The sequence below is a fragment of the Aplysia californica genome, unplaced genomic scaffold, assembly GCF_000002075.1.
Source record: "Aplysia californica isolate F4 #8 unplaced genomic scaffold, AplCal3.0 scaffold00602, whole genome shotgun sequence".
Taxonomy (NCBI): Eukaryota; Metazoa; Mollusca; class Gastropoda; order Aplysiida; family Aplysiidae; genus Aplysia; species Aplysia californica.
The window spans coordinates 102,079-124,656 of record NW_004797872.1 but is presented as its reverse complement, the minus strand read 5'-3'; the positions used below and the strand labels follow the sequence as shown (position 1 = coordinate 124,656).

The following is a 22,578-nucleotide window of genomic DNA, read 5'->3' as shown; positions in this document are numbered from 1 at the left end:
CGACGAGGTCTTCCCCTTGATCTTTTACCCTGTGGGTTCTAATCTAACACTTTTCTTGTTATGCAGCTGCTTGACTTCCTGAGAGTGTGTCCAATCCATTGCCAACGTCTTCTTCCCACCTCATCTCTGACCGGGCTCTGTCTGGGTCTTCTTAATACTTCCTCGTTGGTGATCCTGTCTGTCCATTTGATTCCTCAGAGTCTTTGTCCCTGAAGGGTTTTGTTTTTTTTTCTCATGTTTTTTACACCCTCTGGTCTTTGGAATGGTAGGATCAAGCTTGTAGTCTTCTCAGATCAGGACAAAAGAGGAATGAATGTATGATCTACACAGATAAAATGGCCATGTACGTAAATTCAGCTGCACTGTCAGCTGATCTCACAGTCAGATACTCCCTGAGCTCTAGCAAGGGTACAAAAAGAAAGAATAACAAAATTAAATAGAATCTGTCTAAGCGTGATAGATGAGGAGTCATTATGTAGGCAAATGTCAGTTTCATGAACTGACTAGGTCTTAAAAAGATACAGTCATTGCTGTTGTCAAGGGATGAAGGGTATTGGGGGGTGGGGTCTTGACATCACTGAGACCACAAGTCAATAGTGAATTCTAATATTCTTTGTAAAGATTGATCGTTTTTTTATCTGTTATCTGAATTGATTTGTGAGATTGGGGGGGGGGGGGGTTTAGATTTGCTCATGTGTAGCATCTAAAAGTCATATGATTTTTGTTGATGCTTTTGGTTATTGTTGTTGTTGGAACTTTGAGAATATCACATTTAAGATTTTGTTTTCACCATTAAATGGAAGGAGTACATTTCTTTCTCTCTCACTATGAAATAAGTTGTTAAATTATTTCTCATTTTGACGTCCTAGTTTCAATGTGTGGCTTTTTTGTTAGTTTTAGTTGGGGTTTTGGGGGGGGGTTTTAAAGATGTTTTTTTAAGGTTTTTTTTGTTTTTTTGCTACTGTAATTTTCCCACAGCTTTCAAATGGCTTTTATATTTGACATTTCAGACTCAATTTATTGAAGTGGACAGACTGGCACCGTATGACTACAGGTAAGATTTTCACTTCTTAAAGTTCATCCATTGTCTTGACCTGAATTAAGGTAGCTAGAATGAGTTCAGGACTTAGATTTTAGTTTTCAATTTTTGACTATTTTGTAGAGTGCAAATCTTTTATGAGTTGCACAAAGCAAGAATATATGTTATTTGTAATTTTTCTTTAACATACGTTAATGTGTTGCCCAAAGCAAAATTATGTATAAATTGTAATAATTTTTTTTCTTTCACATATGTAGAAAAATATGTATTCATTTGTTTTTGTTGTTGTATTGAATAGCTCCAGTAATTTTGTGTCTTAATGGCTACTATTTTTATCACCATTGAAAAGTGAAACAATTTCGAAGGGAATAATGTTTTAAGACAGAGAGAATAACATTATGTCCCTGTCAAAAGGGACAGCAGTGTGTGAAAAAAACGAACTTGAACAGTGTAAACCTTAAGGGGAAGAAAACAGTGTAAACCTTTAGGGGAAGAAAACAGTGTAAACTAGAAGGGGAAGAAAACAGTGTAAACTAGAAGGGGAAGAAAACAGTGTAAACTAGAAGGGGAAGAAAACAGTGTAAACTCTAAGGGGAAGAAAACAGTGTAAACTCTAAGGGGAAGAAAACAGTGTAAACTCTAAGGGGAAGAAAACAGTGTAAACTGTAAGGGGAAGAAAACAGTGTAAACTCTAAGGGGAAGAAAACAGTGTAAACCTTAAGGGGAAGAAAACAGTGTAAACTCTAAGGGGAAGAAAACAGTGTAAACCTTAAGGGGAAGAAAACAGTGTAAACCTTAAGGGGAAGAAAACAGTGTAAACCTTAAGGGGAAGAAAACAGTGTAAACCTTAAGGGGAAGAAAACAGTGTAAACTATAAGGGGAAGAAAACAGTGTAAACTCTAAGGGGAAGAAAACAGTGTAAACTGTAAGGGGAAGAAAACAGTGTAAACTCTAAGGGGAAGAAAACAGTGTAAACTGTAAGGGGAAGAAAACAGTGTAAACCTTAAGGGGAAGAAAACAGTGTAAACTCTAAGGGGAAGAAAACAGTGTAAACTATAAGGGGAAGAAAACAGTGTAAACTCTAAGGGGAAGAAAACAGTGTAAACTCTAAGGGGAAGAAAACAGTGTAAACTATAAGGGGAAGAAAACAGTGTAAACTCTAAGGGGAAGAAAACAGTGTAAACCTTAAGGGGAAGAAAACAGTGTAAACTGTAAGGGGAAGAAAACAGTGTAAACTCTAAGGGGAAGAAAACAGTGTAAACTCTAAGGGGAAGAAAACAGTGTAAACTGTAAGGGGAAGAAAACAGTGTAAACCTTAAGGGGAAGAAAACAGTGTAAACTGTAAGGGGAAGAAAACAGTGTAAACTCTAAGGGGAAGAAAACAGTGTAAACTCTAAGGGGAAGAAAACAGTGTAAACTCTAAGGGGAAGAAAACAGTGTAAACTCTAAGGGGAAGAATGAAAACTTTAGAATTTTGTTCTGGACTAATGCGAAATCTGGCAAGTTCCGCGTGTTGCCGTTTCAGCCCCCGTCAGCCGTATGCACACACATGGGCGAAAACGCAATACCGCCAAGACACCCACATGGATCCATATTATGAGCTGCAACTTTGATGTTGAGGAAATGAGGTAAGTCCACTGTATATTAATAATACTTAAAGATCTGTTTACATTTTTTGGTTAAGGAAAAAAAAAACCCATGATTTTCCTTTGCAGAAGATAACACCTCGATTAAGTGGAAAAAAAGGCGCTTCATAGCATCATAACTTATTGTTATTTTTGCATTTCTTTAAGATTATCACTTTCCATCTTTTAATTATCGATACCTTAACTCATTAAAGCTTGCTTATTGGACTATTGGAGTTACATTTTTCATAAATTGCTTCATTTCTTATTTTAGCTTTTATGGATTATTTCGTAATCTTCACCTAAAGTTGAAAGGGACAAAAAATGCACCTCCAATTCTTTTTTTTTATTTTTGCACCTACAACATGTAGACTCTAGCATAGTTTTAAATCCTTTGTTTACTGCAGTAGTTTTAAAAACAAGAAAAACGTAATAGCAATGCTGCATCAGTAATGTATTATGTAAATAAACATCCAATGAATGTTGCAGGACACGTGTTGATATTTCCTTTCAGGTTTAGAACAATAAGAGACGCCGTCTACCGTCACCTCAAGGAGAGAAGGATGAAATGCCGGAGACAGGAAACATGTCTTTGTTGTGAAGGAATATAAGTTGAATGGAATTTCATGGTTTTAGTCTTTTTTTTCCGCGACATAAATGTGTGAGAGCATGCATTACAATGATTATTACTTTTGTCTTTGCAAGCGTAGTATATCATGTAGGCATGAGAGTGTCTCTTATTTTGTAGTTCTCAAGTGACATGGTTAAAAAACAACACAATATCTTTGAAATATTACTCTCTGTGTGTGATCACAAAGAAGAATGTTGTGAAAACTGCTTTTTAGGGAAATACTTGAATTTTTTAGCAAAAAGGTTTATAATTTTGTAAAACCTTTTCCAAATGAATTCCAATATATTGTCCATACACATGTTTATGTGAAAATGATATCTCCAGTATTTTAGAAAATTTGGTTTAATTATAAGCAGCTGTCCAATTTGAGATTTTTTCACTTAAAGTAACTCTGATACCTTGCTTTTTGACTGAATCAAAGCCTTTGTCTGTCAATTGCGTTCTACTCGTAGGACTGCAGAATGAAAAAAGTGTTTATTGAAGAATATATTATGATATGCTTGTTAGGTATCCTTCTAACTATGATGCTTGCAATGTTCATTTTAAAGATGCCATGTGTAATTTTTGTTTTACTTTATACCAGACCTTTTTGTATTTTTCAAGGAGATTATTAGCTGCACCTAGTAACGATATATATACGTGTTGTTTTGTCTCTGGGTATAGTACCAATGCACCTTGTTTGTATACACTGCTTGAGATTTTGTGATCCAGCTGTTTAATTCTTTCCTACCTATCTAGACCCATGCCGCAGGGCTTTACCCTTTGGCCAGGTGATGTCTGAAGTCACCTTCTATAACAGTGTACAACACAGAATAAGTTCAGGGAAAATAATGCACTTCAAGTAATTTCTATGGCATTACAACTTTGTTCAATAAGGCTCTTTTGCCATGTCTGGTTGAAGTAAAATTACCAGGGATGCTGAGGAGGACGCAGAAGGGCTGAGAGCTTTATAGTGCTATGATTCAGAGATTTGTCACTACATTGCGCTCTCGTTGGGAACAGCTTTCCGTCCTTGGAGTATTCTCCAGGCTGCAAGACCATGCTGTTACCCTACCTAAATCTAACTTATTTGAACTTCTTACGTCATGCTGACTTTTACTGTTTGCTTATGACAGAAGAATCAACTGAAAAGACAACACACTTGATACTTCATTTGGAACTCGGATTTGTCTCCTTGTTTCAATTTCAATGGGAATTTTTTGTTTTGTCTTTTGACATGATGAGATTGTATGATATCTGCGATGTAGGGGTTTGTCTCTTGTCCATGGCATATACAAGACACCATTTCGATTCATATTGGGGGAGAATTTTTATATTGAGCCTTTCCATCCGTCTGTTTGGACTTTGTATCACTCTCAGCCCAAGGTGGTCCTGACAGGCGGGGTTGAAGCAGCTCACCTTCTCTTTGTTGATGGGTTAAAATCTTTTGACTGTGATAATGGAGAATCTGAAATATATATATTTAATATGTATATTTTTCAACATATATATTTATATAACTATATATCTGTGCAAGTGCTTTCCGTTCTTGTTTTGATTACTGATTTATCGGTCTTCTCATCTGCTTTTTAAAGGGATGAAAACAACATTTATGCCACATATGACTTACCATTGACAAGATATGTCTCCCTTATTAAAAAGTTGGAAACACCATTTGAATCTAGCATTATTCATAAATCCAGCTAGATCTAGGTCTAGATCATTCGTGAGTTTTATTAACTTTTAGTAATGTAGTAGTCTCTGCCTAAGATCACGGTGCTCAGAAACAAGGAAAATGCAGGATCTTAGCCCACGCAACAAGGGAAGAATCTATGATGACCCATGTCCAAGTCCACAACCGGTAAAACGGACTCCCTTCACTCTATAATGAACGGTTCCCGCGGGTGAGTTTATTACATATGGTGAACAAAGAGTGGTCAGCCTTGATGACCAATCACAGTGGCTTGAGGCATGCCATTCTCACTTATTATCCTGTCGTGAGTCTCAAGATTTACGCTTATCCAGTTTCCCCTCCCCTTTACCTGTCCAAAATTTATAGCTCTCCATCTCTGACAGAGTTCCCCCGCCTTTATCATTACGCACCATTATGTAGTGATCACCCCTATTAAAATTTAGTCTGTCTCACCAATTCGAGAGTAGAGACAGCTGCTGCAATGGTCAGGGAAGAGTTCATTGTTCAACGTGACCCAACTTGGAGCAAACTTGTAGGCCCTATGGTACTCATGTAAATTAAGGTGAAGAACTCTGGTGCGAGTGCAATGTTTAAAGAAAAAAAATCATGTCCACGAGTTCACTCCTTGGTGTGATCCTGTCTGAAGCAAACAGTGTACCGTTTCATGCAGATTTGCAATACACATGTGATCGTATTCACGTGAGTGGTTGATCTGTGATGCAACGGGTAGTTCAATGGTTGCAAATTTTCACTCTTGGTTGATCGGCTGTGCTCGCCCGCGATTTTCGTTCTGTAAATTTTGAACTGAAACGCAGGATTTTAGCCAAAGGTAGACCTTCAGAGCGGGATCTTAGGGCCTTTTGTAGAGTAAAAATGTTCTGTTTTCTTTAAATAGCGAGATCCAGAGTGAACTGGGATCATAAACGATGGGCTCTAGGCAGAGACTGCTGTACTGTATTTTTAAACTTTTCACTTCCGGAGTTGAGCTTAAGATCTGAAAATTTGGAAAAAGTTTAAAGCTTTCTGTCGTTGGGACCACATGCTCCAATTGCAGATTTGCTTAGGGGGGTGCAGCATTTTTTAGGTGTTCAAGAAATATTGTGCTGAAACCCTCAAAAAAGTGATAAGCAAATGAAGAGGTTCTTTTTTCATCCTCCTTATCATCAAAGTAAACATTATTCCAGGAAAGAACACTCTTTTGTCAAACTCTATTTTTATGTTAAAACATGAAATTAAAGATAGACTATAGATCAGATACAATTTAAAAAAAAAAAAAAATTTTCACCAGATCACATAGAATACAATTACATCCCATACATATGCAAAGACGACTTGAAAGAGTTTTTAAAATGTATGCTTATCTGTTTAGCTACCTTAAAAATAAATTATGGAAATTTTTTGAAATGCGTTTACACACACAAAAGTACAATGGGATGAAAAAACAAAACACAGGTGAATGTTAAAAGTGAAACAGGGAGAAGCAACTGTACCTCCTTATTGTTATTTTTTTGGGTATTGTTGCTTTTTTTTTTTTTTAAGAAATTAGATATGTGTGTTTCTGTTAGGTTAAGCTGAAAGCATAGTTGTTTTTTTTCATTGTTGTTGTTGTGTGTTAGTAGAAAGAGTGGTGCACATAGTATGAGTAGTAGCGCGCTCATATGACCTTACGCAGTTGCGAGCGCCGTAAAACCCTATACTACTACTACTAATATGAGTAGATGTTAATGGAAACTGTTGTATTTCTGTGCTCTTATCTCGTCTTCCGGAATTACATCTACCTGGCTTTGCCTGAGTGATGACAGTATATTCTTGCTGCACACCGACGTTTGTCAGGAAATGGTTAAGCTCTTCTTCATTCCATGTAAATTCGAGTTAATTTCTTGAGGGAGGAAGTCTATTTTATTGAGTATTTTTATTCTTCAAATGGGATGCTGTATTCAACTTGTCCCGGACTGAAGCCATTTGCGGCCAAAATAATATAATTGTTAATTGTGTCAATGGGGATGTAGAACATTTACAATTAGTATAGTGTAAAGCGCATAGAGCCTGCTGTTGAGCGGGAATATGTGCTATACAAATGCTATTTATTAAAGCAGACTGCGAGTCCCATCTTGTTAGAATGTTGGTGTTCCCCATAAAATGAGCTGGGGGAGGTCACTAGTAGGATAAACCCATAACCTTTTTCCTGTCTAATCATATCATTTACTATTTTACTATTTATGCATGTGATGCTCTCTGTGAGAATTTAGAATGTGTTAGAAAATAATTTTGTTTCAAGATAGAGGCCAAAATATGAGGTTGGTTAATCCCAGGTTGAGTTTGAGTTATTTATATCAGGGGGTTCCCCAACTTCTGATGTCTATTTTCCGTAAGTCACTTAATGAAATAAGGTCTATGTATATTTCTTTTTTATTTATTTCTGACGAGCCCCTTTTTTTTTTTCAAGCAAAATGTGTATTTTCGTCTTTAATCAGACACAGTTGGTACTTTTTGTACAGTTTTACATTTTGGTCACCGAGACTAGAAATAAACTTTCACACTCTTTAGCATTTTTATTCACCTTTTTATTGGATCTCAGTGAACATTTCAGAAAAACACAAGCAAACTATTTTCACTGCACACAGGATTCCCGCTTTTACTTCTGTGTTTACAGACTCACAATAGCAAGTTTTGACATTCCGTGGTTTTTACTCTTAATTTTTTAAGTTTTTTCTATATTTGAATTTTATAGAGTGATTATTTGCCCTCCGGGGCAGTGCCACTGACTGAAGTGTCTTTAGGCCATTCCCAAAGGGGGGACATTTCTCGTTCAAGCACAATAGAATTGTAAATGGACTGATTCACCAATGTCACGCCCACAACTGTACCTGATCTACAACAGGGAACTCCTGCTTTTTCTTTCCTAATCCTCACTATTGTCATTTTCCTCTACTTCTTTTGTATGTTTGTCACACTCTTGTGACCTACTATTTCCGGGGTGCCTTGATAGTTGAAGCAGACCTTGTGCTGTTGAAGCTAGAGAGGTGAGCAGAGTAAGTCTGATTCCCTGTAAAGACTTCTCTGTTGACACCCACCCCTTGGCGCTCATATGACCTTATGCAGTTGCGAGCGCCTTATGCAGTTGCGAGCGCCGTAAAACCCTCTACTATTTTTTTTTTTAAAGAGTGATTATTTATCCTTTTTGTCCATATTTTAGTGCTGATTTGTAAACAACTCTAGAACTCGGCAAACTAGAGGTTGAAGTACTTGTCAAGGGTGTCTGTTTCTATGGAAACAATTTTATAAATGAATGCCTGCTAAAAATTTGAACCCACTTTTCTCCGTTCATACTTATTTTCAAATTTTGGACTTCTTTTCACCATAACTTTGGTTCTAGAATGGATTTCTTTGACATCCAATGTGCAGAATACCTAGAAATAAGAGACCTCTGCGGTGAGATGGTTGCAAAATGTCAAATGTTCAGATGAGGCCACATTCCAAAATCTGTAAAGTCTCTGTCCCAATTTTTTTACCATGAGACTCCTATTCTCCTGAACTGTTGATTTATTGTTGTTGTTGTTTTTAAATTATTTATTGCTCTGGTTTATACTTTTTTTTATTACTAAAATTGTCGAAATATTAAATTTTTATTTGTTAAAATTCCCATCTGCTGTAATTCTTCAAAATGTGATTTCTTGGAATCAGGTCAAGGTCCACTTGTGAAATCTTTCAACCGTGATAAAATTGCATTTTGTTCACGTCCTTCAAGTGTCTATTTTATCTTGTAACTGATCCTACTACCCAATCTACCACTATTTTACTATGTAGGTGCTTCAATTCTGTGATTTATTAAGAAGAAAAAATTGTTTGTGCTAGACTACACCTTTTTTTATTATATAGTTTTTATTTCTGTACACAATTTACAGTTTACAAATAAACCACTCCAAAGTTAATATGTCGTTCCCTGTGTTCCTTACATATTGTTTTGTTGTTTTCTGTATGTTCACACATTGGTTTTTTACCCCAAGGTTTCCAAAAATCAACAATCGAAGTTACCTCGCGGAATTTACGAAAAGAGCCAAAAAAACAAACCAAGTCGTCATGTGACTGGACGGTATTCTTGAAACTGTCTCTGAGAGTGTTATTTGATTCGCTGAGTTCTGTTACAGAGTCCACTAATGTGACCATTAAATATGTCTAGCAAGGTTTTAGACAGCACCACTATAGTTTTCATTTTTTCCTTTCCATCCATCGTTTCTTCTTGTCTGTTTTGCTTTTTCTCCTGCTCTGAATTATTGATCTAGCGCAGATGGGCTTATCTTTACATAAACTAAAAATGTAATATGTGAGGCAGCGTGGTGAAATCAGGCTCTCGTCAATTTTGGGGCATATGGAGTTACTTGTATCATCTTAAAGCTTGTCCATTTGCCTTGCTTAGGACGAAAACAATATCTATTTATCTCGGATGTAAGGAGGAGGGGTGGGCTTGTTTCAGAGGTAAAATTAGCGAGAAAATGGCCGCCAAAGCTGAGTCATTTCCTAAGCTTGAGAGCCCATGGAAACTGAAAATCTACATCTTTTATGCCTTGTTGTTGTTATCGATCCAGACATCTTTTATGCCTTAAATCAACTGTTTTCAGGACAATCCACACAGAAATGTGTTCTTTAAAGGGCATGAAAGGTGTTGAGCCAAAAAACAAAAATTCTATAAAAATCCCCAAACCTGCGGAAAAAAGCTAGTTTCTTCACTTTGCCTATTTTGACGAGCGTCTGATTTCACCACGCTGCCTCACATATGTATTTTGTGATGAGTTTTTACCATGACAGTTCCATGTACACCAGCCTCATGTAGCCAGCGTTGTTTCTTGAAAGAAATTTGGGACCAACACATGTGGTGTAACAGTTAGGCACTTTGTCATGTTATGCAGAAGACTTGAGTTCAACTTTCATGTGAATAATATTTTTACCTCATACTGTTAAGATGCTGCATCCCTCTCAGCCCGCATTAACACCGACAGGCAGGGTTGAAGTCCACCTCCTGAAGGATCTAACTTGTGTCAATGGGGGAGTAGAAACTCCTACATTTTTTAAAGAGAAATTTGAATATCTGAGCATCTTGAAGATTTGACAGCCAGGCTGTCTGCACAGCATCCCTGTATGTTGGAGACGGTGAGCAGTGAACAAACATGGCTACAAGTAAATACATGGCAGAGCATAGATCGGAAATAGTCAGCCTATTTTCATTGCATTATTTATTGAGTTATGGGAAGCATAAAGATATCCAGCCTGTTCTGGTTATACGAGTTTCATTGCGTCTTTTTTCATGGTGACCGTGTTATGATGTTATGACTACAGATTTTTTTAAAACTACTCTGAATGAATTTGTCACGCTATTCTACAACTTCTTTTTTTGCTGATCAAGCAGTCATACGAGAAGAACCTTTTTTTTTATTTGTTGCAGTAGTGATGAATTTGCCTGTGTGTGTGTGTGTGGGGGGGGGGGGGGGGGGGGGGGGGGTTTTTGTTTTTTGTTGTTTTTTTTATTTTGTTTTGTTTTGTGTTGTTGTTTGTTTAGTTTTTTGGGGGGTGGGGGGGTCCTATACCAGTTGCAGTGACAAAGCCTTTTGCTAATTCAGCTGATGCATTGAATTTTGAGGCTTGAATCCTATCTGAATATAACTTTTTCTCATCTTTCCTAGAACTTTACCTCTCAGCCTGGCATCTGTAGGGTGGCCAAGTTCCTAAGCTTAACACAGCCCATTACTGTGTTTTATTAAGCCTTGAACTCCGACAAAGACAAACGATCTTCAGAGGACATGGACAAAATAATTTCTCAGTTTAAAATTCTCATGCTGGAAAATATCTTTCATGTCTTTCTTCTCCTCTAGCGCTGGTTTCACCATCTTCTACGACTTTGTGCTCAACCTGGACCCCCGCATCATAGCGACCAGATATATCGTCGGCCTTCACAACAGCCAGGCCAAGCTGGGAGAGCCAACCATTCTCCCTCTGGTGTACACAGAGCCAGGCAACCAAGTCAGCGCCCAAGGCGGTCAGGTGGTCAATGCAGTCATTGGAGCCAGGCAGCCGGTGCCAAGGTACCGAGTACAAACATTGATCCTGCGAGCAGTTGAAAAGAAGCTCACGACTCTAAAATTTTCTGGCAAAAATTGAAAATGTCGAGCCACAATTCGATGACTGGATGCAAGACTCTTACAAAGGCCGTTATTCAATTTGATGGTTGTCAGAGTCATGCACCCAGATTATATAGCTTTTTTTTTGGTTATGTTTCACAAGCTTCCTTTGGTTTCTTTGAAATAAAGAGAAAAATTAGAGAAACAGCCTTACAAATATTGAAAAATTATGGTGGCATGCAAGTAGATATCATCAGTTTTAATAATTCTAATATTTTGGGAGAGATACACAAAATGTTTAACACTGATATTTCTGGGCTGAATTTATGTAAATAACCGTTTGAAGAAAAATGGCTATGAAGGAAAGTTTCCTGGATATCAAAGTAAAAATTTCAGCCTTCGTGAATTTTTTAAAATCTATCCAGAACGTAGCTTGGCCTCAATGTGTTTCCATGTAATACAGTTAGATATCTAGTATTTCAAATTTGATCTGTGCCCCAACACTGTAACTATTCTTAAAGTTAGACACATTGCATAAAACACCAAACAGTACTACGTCCAGCTCTCCTAGGAATGTATCTATTTGACTTACCATTGCAGATGTCCACCCGCGCCAGACCTGGGCATTGTGTTTGAGCTTCAGGCAGCAGGAAGTGCTCCTGGTGCAGAGCATGACCATTCGCGACTCATCACACGGGCGTGGACAAAGATCCCGCTGTTTGACAGTCAGGAGAGGCTTCTGGTTGGCCGTCACCGACTCCCTCTGAGGGCCGTACCCATCAAACCATACATTACCATTGGTGACCTCAACGCCATCCCACAGGTAAGTTAGACATGACTAGCCTGACAAAGGAAAAACATGTGACTGGCTTCTGTAGTGTTCTGGTTAGGCAGTTTGCCGCTGTGCGCAGAAGACATGAGTTCAGTTCCTACTTGGGGAAGTTATGTTACCAAGTAACCACTTGAATGTTGTATTCCACTGAGCCAGGGTGACCCTGATAGTCATTGTTATTGTATTGATGCAGGCATTTGACATTAATATAACCATGTACAATCAAATGAAGTCAAATAAGCACAGCCCTAAGCGATTTGAGTCCTGGAAGTCCTGGTACTGTGTTGTTACCCTGTCTGAACATTGTGAGAATAAAACGAACGAGAAAGATATATTGTCAGAGTAGGTGTACATGCATTGTCAGAGTAGGTGTACATGCCTACATTTTAAATTGACAGATTTAAAGGACTGTAATTAGCAAAGGAAGGAATATAAAAAGAGAAAGACGAGTATCAATAAGGAATGTTGATTTATACAGCCCATGAGCAACACATTCCTAATTGAATACACCCTTACATTAGAACATTGACAACTTAATCTTTCTCTGGCTTCCCATTGTGCCGTGGTAGGTCTTGGGAGGAGAAGATGTCTCATCAATAAATGCAATTATTATCATCAAGGATTTATATAAGATAAAGGAAACAAAGAAATAACAGTAATTGATTTGATATTTATTCAGTGAACTGGGATAATAAACGAGGAAATTATAAAGATGTCAAAAGACTTATGTAAACTGTGAAGTTGGTTAACACATAACATACATTTGATATACCCAGTACGGAGAAGCGGAGCTCTACTACAGGATCGTCAACATGAGAGATGCTCCAAACCAGTCGATGGCCATGATTGCAGCGACTAACCAAGAGACGTACCAAGTGGCCCCAGTGGTGAGTGAATGTGTCACTTTCACTTTCAGTAGCTGTCACCATAGCAAAGACGGAGAAACTTAAGACGGATTACTCATCTTTTTTAAAACAGTAAAGTAGTCCAGTTAGTTTGGTCAAAGTTTTACGATGCTTGCAATTTTATGTCATATGAACGTGCTGGACTCAAGTTAGTTGTTTTCTCATTAGTTCATAGCATGGCTTGGTTTTACTTTGCAAGTCGGAATGAATGAAGTAGGCCAACTCTTGTCTACAAAAGGAATTCTTCTACTCACTTTCCCTTTCACTGAAAAGCATGAGTTCATAACTTAACTAGCTTACATCCCTCTATTGCCAAATATAGACCTGTGGAATCACTTGTAGACAGTTGAAAACAGCCTGAGTAATCCATCTTATATTTACATGTCTTTTTAACAGTCTTTTCATTGTTCTCTAATTTTTTCTTCTTTTTTTGACTCACATTTTTTGCAGCATAGTCATTGCTAGCGTTTTCATTATCTCATGTTAGAAACTACGGGGTTATAGAACATTTTCAGATTCAAGTTGTAAAGTTAATACAGAATAACTTACTTCATTTATTGGTGGGAAGTTGGAAGGGAGGTGAACGAAAGGGAGGAATCTCTCTATGCTTTAAATACTTTCACAGCAATTCAGTCTTCCTAAAGCTTTTGAGAAGTCTGAAAGTCCAAACCATTGTATAGAATGGTATTGTAGGTGTTTTACTGCACTAGAGACACTGTAATGGTCACAGAATCGTTGTGCAGGGGAAAAGAAAAGAATAATTCTGATACCTCCTTGTCTCTTTGCAGGGTGCTGTAGTCCTTACTCAAGTAGCTGTTCAATCACCAATCCCTCCCCCTCCCACTGAAACTCCCCCTGAGTCTCCTACGGAATATTTTACTCCCAAGCCAAGGTATGATGGGAAGAATCATGTAACATTCAGTATATCCACATCAAAGTATCAGTGCCGTAATGAATGATGTAACATTCAGTATATCCACATCAAAGTAGCAGTGCCGTAATGAATCATGTAACATTCAGTACATCCACATCAAAGTAGCAGTGCCGTAATGAATCATGTAACATTCAGTATATCCACATCAAAGTAGCAGTGCTGTAATGAATCATGTGACATTCAGTATATCCACATCAAAGTATCAGTGCCGTAATGCATGTGAGAAAAAGTAGGCCACTGTGAAACAAATTACCCCAGATATCAAATGTCGTAGCGCCAGTGCTTCATATTGTCGCTTGCTCAAGGAGAATGGGTAACTCAGTTTGATCATGCTTTATGGGTTGAGTGAAAAATACTTGCAGTTGCTCATTTTTCTTGAGACTGCGATGGTGTAATCTGTGCTAAATAGTTACTTTGTCAAATGTTTCATTTCTGCTTGCAGCTTCATATCTGCTTGATCTTATAAACTCTGCATGTACACTTTATTTCCATAGCAGGTTTGTATCTTAAGATTTTGTGGTCTTCATTTTCTCTTTTGGACATGTTTTTAAAAAGTTTGTGGTCATTTTTTTTTTTTGGTCATTGCTTGTTAGCACAAGCATTATAGTCATTATACTAAAGTAGTTGTAATTTCTGTTTCGTCTGACATTTCAACAAAAACATGGTTTCTTTGTTTGTTAATTTAGACAGAAGTGGTCAGACGGTACCGTTGGTTGAACTTATTTGTTCTTACTCTTGTGTTGTCTCTGATGCTGATTTTGACGGTTCCCGTGACCATCACAGGCAAAACATCTCTGCCTTCTACTCAGTTTTGAAGTTGTTACTGTTTTTGCAGCTCTACCTGTTTTCGTTTTCTATAATTTTTCACATTTATTATCATTATTATCACTGCACTATTATATTGATTTTGCAGGCAGTATTCCATTATTTTGTCTCCCTTATTTAGTCTAACTTTTATTACCCCAGTATCAATATAATTCCTGTGTTTTCATATTCAAAAAGTCAACCTGGTAACTCATTTTGTAACACACTGGATAGGATGGATGAGCCATGTTTGAATTCAATCATGATTTTAATTCTATTGGAGTTTGGAGTTTGTTTATAGCTCTTGCCATCATCTGCGAGAACAGTTATTTTTGTGGGTGGTTGGCAGATGCTCTGGTATGGTTTGCTACTTCTTTCCTATCAGACATCTAATGTCCTTATCTTTCCTCCTTATTTTCTTTGTATGTTACTCTCCGGTAACAATTCTCCAGCACTTATATGAAACATTTGTGTTAAAAGTGCTGTACTTTACAATAATTTTCCGATCCAGCGGCCGTTTGGGTTCTAGCCCTTCAGTCTGTTGATATGGCAAAGAATTTACAGGTTTTAATCAGCTGTGCTTTGTCGCTGTATAGAGTATTTCCAATGTCTGGGGAGGCAGGTAGGTAGGTGCTACGCAGGTCACAAAGTGCTGGGCAGTTAAAGAGGTGGTGTGGTACTGTTTAATCCTGGCAGTCGCACAACGGGCAGTCGGGTGGGGTATCCTTGCGGATCCTATTAAGGTAGGAATTTAGTGGTATGTGTTGTGTTCGCAGGCGAAATATCGTGACTTGTTCTCTTCTACTCAGGGAATTTATTGCATCTTTAGAGTTGGGAGCTGTCATGTGTGCAAATACAGTTCTTCCAGTTTTGCCCATTGCCCATCCATTCAGCCACTGTTCCCTGGTGTTGCATTTGATGATGTTCTTGGCTGTCTGTTGTGATACTGGGTTGGTTAAAAGTTATTTTGGAGATCTTGTCACTTCAGCCACTTGGTGTGTCATAGAAAGAGAAGAAGACTCCATTTCCCAGATATATCTGTCCTATATCCTTCTACTTCATGCTTTTCAGTCGTATTAGATGCTCTTAAAAGACTTTTACATCTCCTGTTCGTTTTTCTACGATAATGATTTCTTTAAAATGTTCCCCTTATACAGTAGGCCTAGTATATTAAAAGGATTTTTACCTGACAAACGTCATTTTAAGGAAAGGATTTATTTTGCCCCCACATGCATGTACCCTTTTCTATTGTAAGGATTCCCTCTTCCCCCAAATGTATGCACACTGTTCTATCGTAAGGATTTCTTTTCCCCCAAATACGCTATTACATTGTTAGATTAACAGAAGCTTTGCAAAGATTTTAAAAGCTACTGAAAAGATTTAACTTTGCAAAGAAATGTCGTTGCATGTAGGCAGTATTTTGTCAAATTAGTTGTGGCAAAGTTTGTTTCAGGTCTTTTAGCTGCTAACTTTTACTGACCAGGCCTGCAACTTAAAGCTTCCAAAATCAGCGTCTGTACCTTAAAGCTTCCAAAATTAACGTCAATAGACTCATTGCAATTTATGTTTTTTGTTGAACTGGGACATTTACTTCAAGACATTTCTCTTCCTCACATGTCTTACATGCACAGTGGTCTCCACCTAAGAACTCTCTGCTTAAGAATCTGATCTGCCATAGAACCCGCTTTTACCATGCAGTAGAATTGTTTTGTCAATAATTTGCATGCCTAAGAGCGCCTCTTGAAATAGAAATCCGCCCAAGAACCCTGTTTAAGCTGAGAGCATTACATGTAAAGTTTTCTAAGCAGCTTTATCATACTTTATGTGGTTAGGAGTGAAGGGAGAGGGGTTGGTGTGGACTAGAAGATGGTAAAATCTACACATTGCATGCACACTTACACAGAACATTTTCTTAAGCACACAACATTTTCTTAAGCACACATGGGAGCTCTGTTAAGTAGATCAGTCACTTGATGGTTTCAACTTGTACAGTGACTTGTTTTTCTAACGTGGTTAATAACATCCAATTGTCTGATTAAAGCTGGCCCATTTACAGTCACCTTTTCCCTTACGACTGTTTCTTTCATAGTTTCAATAATGCTGTCATCATAATGACAATGCTGCTTCACAAAAATGTTTCCTGAAGGCTCTAGCTCTCACTTGCACCCAAGACAAAACAGACCACTCAGACACACACACCCATAATTATTATTGTTGGTTTTTTTTTTAAAGCAAACACATTTATCTTCCCTCGACATCAGTATTGCCTTTGGGTCTTCATTTCATCAACAATTAAAAGAAAGGAAGCTAGCGGGAAGGAGCTGGCTTGACATCTACCTAATGACCTGCTTTTTCTGTCTCCCAGTGACCGCATATTTATGTGGAAATCACTGTATAAATATTGCATATTTATGTGGAAATCACTGTATAGATATCGCATATTTATGTGGAAATCACTGTATAGATATCGCATATTTATGTGGAAATCACTGTATAGATATCACATATTTATGTGGAAATCACTGTATAGATATCACATATTTATGTGGAAATCACTGTATAGATATCACATAGTTATGTGGAAATCACTGTATAGATGTCACATATTTATGTGGAAATCACTGTATAGATGTCACATATTTATGTGGAAATCACTGTATAGATGTCACATATTTATGTGGAAATCATTGTATAGATGTCACATATTTATGTGGAAATCACTGTATAGATATCATAAGAGGCAAAATATGCAAAGAAAAAAACTTTTTTTGTTGTTTGCTGTATGCCACACGAAACATATTTTCATGGTAAGAGAATAATGGCGCTTTTCTTGTCTTTTTTCACCAGAAATACGAGTCTTCCCCGGATCCCGATCTCGAATTCGACTTCGGACCAGACTATCGGCTTCCAAGTCGAACGGGTCAAGCACGGCGAGCTTGGTGAAGGCAAAGTCCGGCTCACAGCATATTATCATTCTAATGGGAAGGTAAGTAATGGACTTGTACAGGATGTGTCATATTGTAAAAAACACATGGAAAAAAAGTTTGTTTGTTTTTTGTGCAAAAGTAACTTATCCTCAGATGAAGTGCCTTCAAGAACCTGAGCATAGATGACTCATATCCTTATTGTCAGAGAGTGTGTCAGTTTTCGTAGATCATGCCAAGCCAATAATTTTTTCAGTCTTTTTTTCTATTGGAAAGAGCTTCTCAGTGATTGCAAAATAATTATCAGAAAAATGTTGAACTTAGGTTTCATTTTGAAGCGTTGGAAGATCAATTATAATTGCTGTTGCTGTTTTTGGTACTGTAAGTATTTTTAACGTTTTTATTCCTCTTCATTTGCTGCTTCTGAAATCAAAGGTTTCTGTCTCTCAGTAATATTGTGCCCTCTGTCTCATACTAAAGAATTGATCATGGGATCTTTGGTGTGGTCTTCATCTTTTTGTCAGTGTTACACTTCCAATTGAAAGATGGTCACAACCATTAGTTTCAGTTTTATTAAACTTTTATGGGACTGGCGACTGCATAATTCAAATGTGCACATTAGATACAAATTGGTTGCTTTCAAGTTAGTTCACAGAGTGGCTTTGTTTTACTTTGAGAGTCGTATGGTCGAAGTGTATAAAATATATTAATAAAATTACCATGCCACTCACTATAAACTATAATTGAACAACAACAACAACAACAACAACAGTGGTAACAGCAAAGTGTTGTCTTTGTCCCCTGCAGGTTGTACAGTCAGCTACAAGTCCAGTGATGTGCAGCACCACATCGGTCAGGTCAAATTTCAAGTTCAACTATCACGTGTTTGGGCAGCAAGAAGCTTCATTCCAGGACATCAGAATGAGTGGGGACATGCTCCTTGTGGCTCGCTTTTATTTAAGGAAACAACTGAATGCTCAGAACGAAAACGCGGATGTGGGACCTCAGTACGGCGAGGAATCCCTCGTGGCTTGGGCGGCAATTCCTCTTGTGCTGTCCACCCAGGGAGGTAAGCTACAACAGAGCAAGGGATGAATGAGACTGTTGAGACCATCTGACTTTACATCCCCATATTACTTTACTTAATGCGAGGGGAGAAAGAGCTTTTTGTCTCTTGCAAGTCTGAAGGCCTGGGTGGGTGGAATGTTGTATGATTTCAGGGTATCCTTCACACCCTCGGTCCAGGTCTTTCTTGGTCTTCTTCTTGCCTTGTACCCTGATATTTTTCTGTAGGAAGCTTTACTGGCAAGCTGGTGAGGTGCCATAGTGTCAGATGTCCAAACTACCTGATTGTTTGCCTTCGGATGTAGTGGAGGACAGGTGTTGTTCCCATCATTTCTCTGATCCTGTTGTTTATGATCATGTCCTGTCATCCCCATCAACGCGTTTAAAAGGCAGGTAGTTTTATTCCTACCTGTCTGGGCCAACTTGGGCTGAGAGGGATGCAACATCCCAGGAGACAGATGGACATAGTCTGTAAAGTGTCCTTTGACATCACAATAGTCGATTTTAAAAAACCGCCCCGTTGTGCCCATGAACACATTTTTTCTCTTGTGTAACAGCAAGGAGCCTAACCACTATGCCACAGATGCAGTTAGTTTCGAATATTGAACAAGATAAGAGAGAGAGAGAGACTAAGGATTCATTGCATGGTGATTCTAGTTATTTATCTTTTATCAAAATTATCCTGTTTCTTCTCACAGTCTTCCAGTAAGTAAAGAAGGCTTTCTATTGTGCTTGTGTTGAGTGGGGTGGCAGAGAGATTTGTTTCTTTTAATCATCCCTTTGTCTAATAATTTAGTTTGATTGCAGAGAAGCATTTAGCACAATAAAGGTCATTTAGTACAAGGAAAAAGCTAAACTGATCCACAGAAATAACAGAAGGATGTTGAAAAATTCAAGATCTACTTGTGGCACCCTCTGACCTTCACCCTTTTCTTATAGGCTGTGACAGGGTTTTTTTATTACTGATTTCCTTCACTTCTTTTTCTTGGAGACTTGAATGTAAGAATGAAAGTTATGAGGCATATCTTTTTTTTTTTTAAAGAATCTCAAATTCCTCTAGTAGTTACCACTTCTTGTTATCATCATCATCATTGCCTTTCTCACCCTGGGTCAGGATATAGGCCACGAACAAATACTCTCCACCTTTCCCTATCCTGAGTTAGTCGCTTGATGTCACTCCACGTCTTCCCACTTTTCTGTACATCCATTTTCGGCTTTGTCCGCTGTCCTTCATTGTTCCTGCTGATGCAGAAAGCTCCTCCGTCTCCCAAGATGGAAAAATTATAAGGCATGTTTTGTTCGTGTTTCTATAACTTTCCTTTTTTACTGGGTCGGGTAGTTGAGTTGGCCCTCCGCAAACTGTCACTTTTCAGGTGGCCAGACCTATGCATCTTTAGTCGCCCCTTACGACACGCAGTAACACGGCAGGTGTATTCTTTACTCCCCCATAGTAAAACTATGGGGCCCCACCTGCAGGGGCGGCTTCTTGTTCTAGTCTACCTTAATAAATATCCCTTCAGCATGTGGTGTATCTTTATGGCAGCATTTTGGTCAAATAGAATCCAGGTTCTGGCAAGCATATTGTTCCCACTCTCTGGGAAGCTGCAAGCCTTACATCTTCTAACATACAATTCAGAATGGGAAGCGAGTGGCAGCGAGGATTTTTCTTGTATCTGTCGATGTTTTGCACATCCCGCTGACATAATTTGGATCATTTAGAAAACCAGTTGCTTCACCCTACTTGTCAGGGCCAACCCAAGCTGGAAGGAATACAATGTCTTAGTAGACTGATGAAACCTCCCAACATGGAAATCAAACTTGTCTTTTTTGCTTCCACCTTACATCAGATAATGGTGAGAATTTTTTTTCTTGGAACATCTTTTACGATAGGTTAAGGGAACCAACGCCCATGCCTAGTAAGGCTTAAGGATTTTTAAAAATTTTCTTTTTTGATCAGCTTCTCTTTTGCGCAAAAATCTATCACAGAAAATCAAACATTATATTTCCAGAACTCACGGCTCGTGAACGGAGGGACTTCAATACAAACACCATGAAGTTAAATACAGGAACTCACTCACTGAAGCTTTTCCAGCCCCCTGTGCCAGAACCAAACCACATACCTATCAATGACTTCCACTACAAGCGGGATTGGCGCAGGTATGGAAAAGCTTCAGTGAGACTTCACATCTTCCAAGGTCAGCCTCGCCCCGGCTCTCTGACCCCAAGTGACCTCTCAGATGATGGAGAGGACATTCTACCAGAGGTGAGTCATCGGTTTGGTGCCACACAGAGGAAATGTCGTGTCAAATCATTTTTCTTTATTTTGTATCACTCTGATTAAAAGATCAAGGCTTTCTCTCAGTTTCACACATTGCCAAAGAGGTATATGGTCATGGAAAAAGTCCTGATTTCATGATATAGTCAAGGTTATGGCATAGATTAAGAACAAATAAAATAAATTTTAGTTGTCAAAGTATCAGTGATATACAGCACTTGAGATAGGGTTAGTTACATGAGATGAAAGAATAGACAATATAGTATAGTCCAACCTTCCCAACAGTCAGTTGTCAAAGACAATCACCTGTACAAACAACCACTTTCCCACTTCTCCACTTGCGTTTATTCTCTAGTATTATAACATTGTCCAAGAAATCCACCTTTCTAAGACAACCACTTTTCTCCTTGACAATGAGTGGCCATCTAGGACAATTTCAACTCTATTCAATTTCTTAGAACATGTATGCAGGGGCGAAGGCTGACTTGTTTGACAGGGTAATCAAAATGAGACAGGACCAGATAGGGCCAGGAGATATCACACAAGAATCTTATTCGAGGTGGCAACACTGAGTTGTGAATGAAAACAAGTCCCGAATTCATGTTGTATGCATGTTCAACCACGAAAATAATCGGGAAAGTATCTCATTTAATATAATAATATTTATTCCAACTAACATTACATTTAACTTTAGATGTGAATACACAAACACAAAGGAAAGAAGCAGAGGTGTCAGTACTAGATATATATGTTATAGATCTACCCGTGAGTCTAACTCTTTGGTAGAACATGACAATTATTATTTTTTTATTTCAAATTTGGCTGTTTTTGTCTAACTTTTCGCGGGCAGGAGCTGGTGTCATAATTGAGGTCACGATCTGATTATAGGACGGTAAAAAGTTGAGGAAAAAAACCAAGCTCTCACAGCAGTCAAGATATTATTAGGAGTTAGTTCCCCTCACATTTGTGAGGTAGACTCGACCAGTGTAATAGTTCACTGACATAATCAGTGCTTGTGACTTCTTAGAACTGTTGCCCGAAAGGGGTGAACAGGGTATATGTGGCAATGAAACAGTTTTGAGTGTTGTGCAACATGTTCCCTCCAACTCTTTTGGTAGACTCTTCCAGCCTCACTTTAAGCTTACTTAATTAAAGCTTACGACTGCTTATGGAGTGGCCCGATAGGGATGAACAGGCTATTTCTGTGGCAATGAAACAGTTCTGAATGTTAGGCATACTGTTCATTGGTGAGTATGAACGTCTTTTTACATTAAGTTTATGAGGTTTACGTCTATGAGTGAATTTGACTCCGACAATGTTTCAAAATTAGGAAGGGAAGCAGTGATTATTTGATTATATATACACTTTGCCACTGCATGTATGTGAAATGTTCAAAAGTTTCATGGCCCATAGTATTTCATACACTACTCTTCATAACAAACATTGTACATTTCAGTATGCCTGGCTTCCCTTTGAAAGAAAAACCCCTCCAAGTGAGCCGTTCCATGCAGGTGACGGCTTTGACATCTACATTGATGGGTGCAGATTTCTCCCAGATTCTGTCACTTTTACCAGAGTGAGTTCCATTTTGGAAATAAGTTTTTATCTCTGATCGTCTCAGACCTTATAACTGCATTCTCTATTCCAGTACAGATACATAATTTTTCTCCTTACACCAAAAGATTTTTATTGAAACTAAAACCTGTACAGTGACTGGACTGTGCAAGGCCATCATAATATTATGCAGGGAAAAATCATG

At 38.2% G+C, this 22,578-nt stretch overlaps 1 protein-coding gene across 1 annotated transcript in view; it reads left to right on the top strand.

Annotated features, from left to right (window-relative positions):
- Nucleotides 1-22,578, top strand: part of LOC101862447 — a gene marked incomplete in the record, with an annotated part of 59,817 nt that overhangs the window by 21,795 nt on the left and 15,444 nt on the right. Inside the window, 9 exon segments of the mRNA XM_035972179.1 lie at nt 1,011-1,054; nt 10,835-11,044; nt 11,681-11,903; nt 12,689-12,799; nt 13,606-13,709; nt 17,403-17,541; nt 18,287-18,548; nt 20,554-20,807; nt 22,276-22,395. Of these exon segments, the coding sequence (XP_035828072.1) occupies nt 1,011-1,054; nt 10,835-11,044; nt 11,681-11,903; nt 12,689-12,799; nt 13,606-13,709; nt 17,403-17,541; nt 18,287-18,548; nt 20,554-20,807; nt 22,276-22,395 (1,467 nt within the window).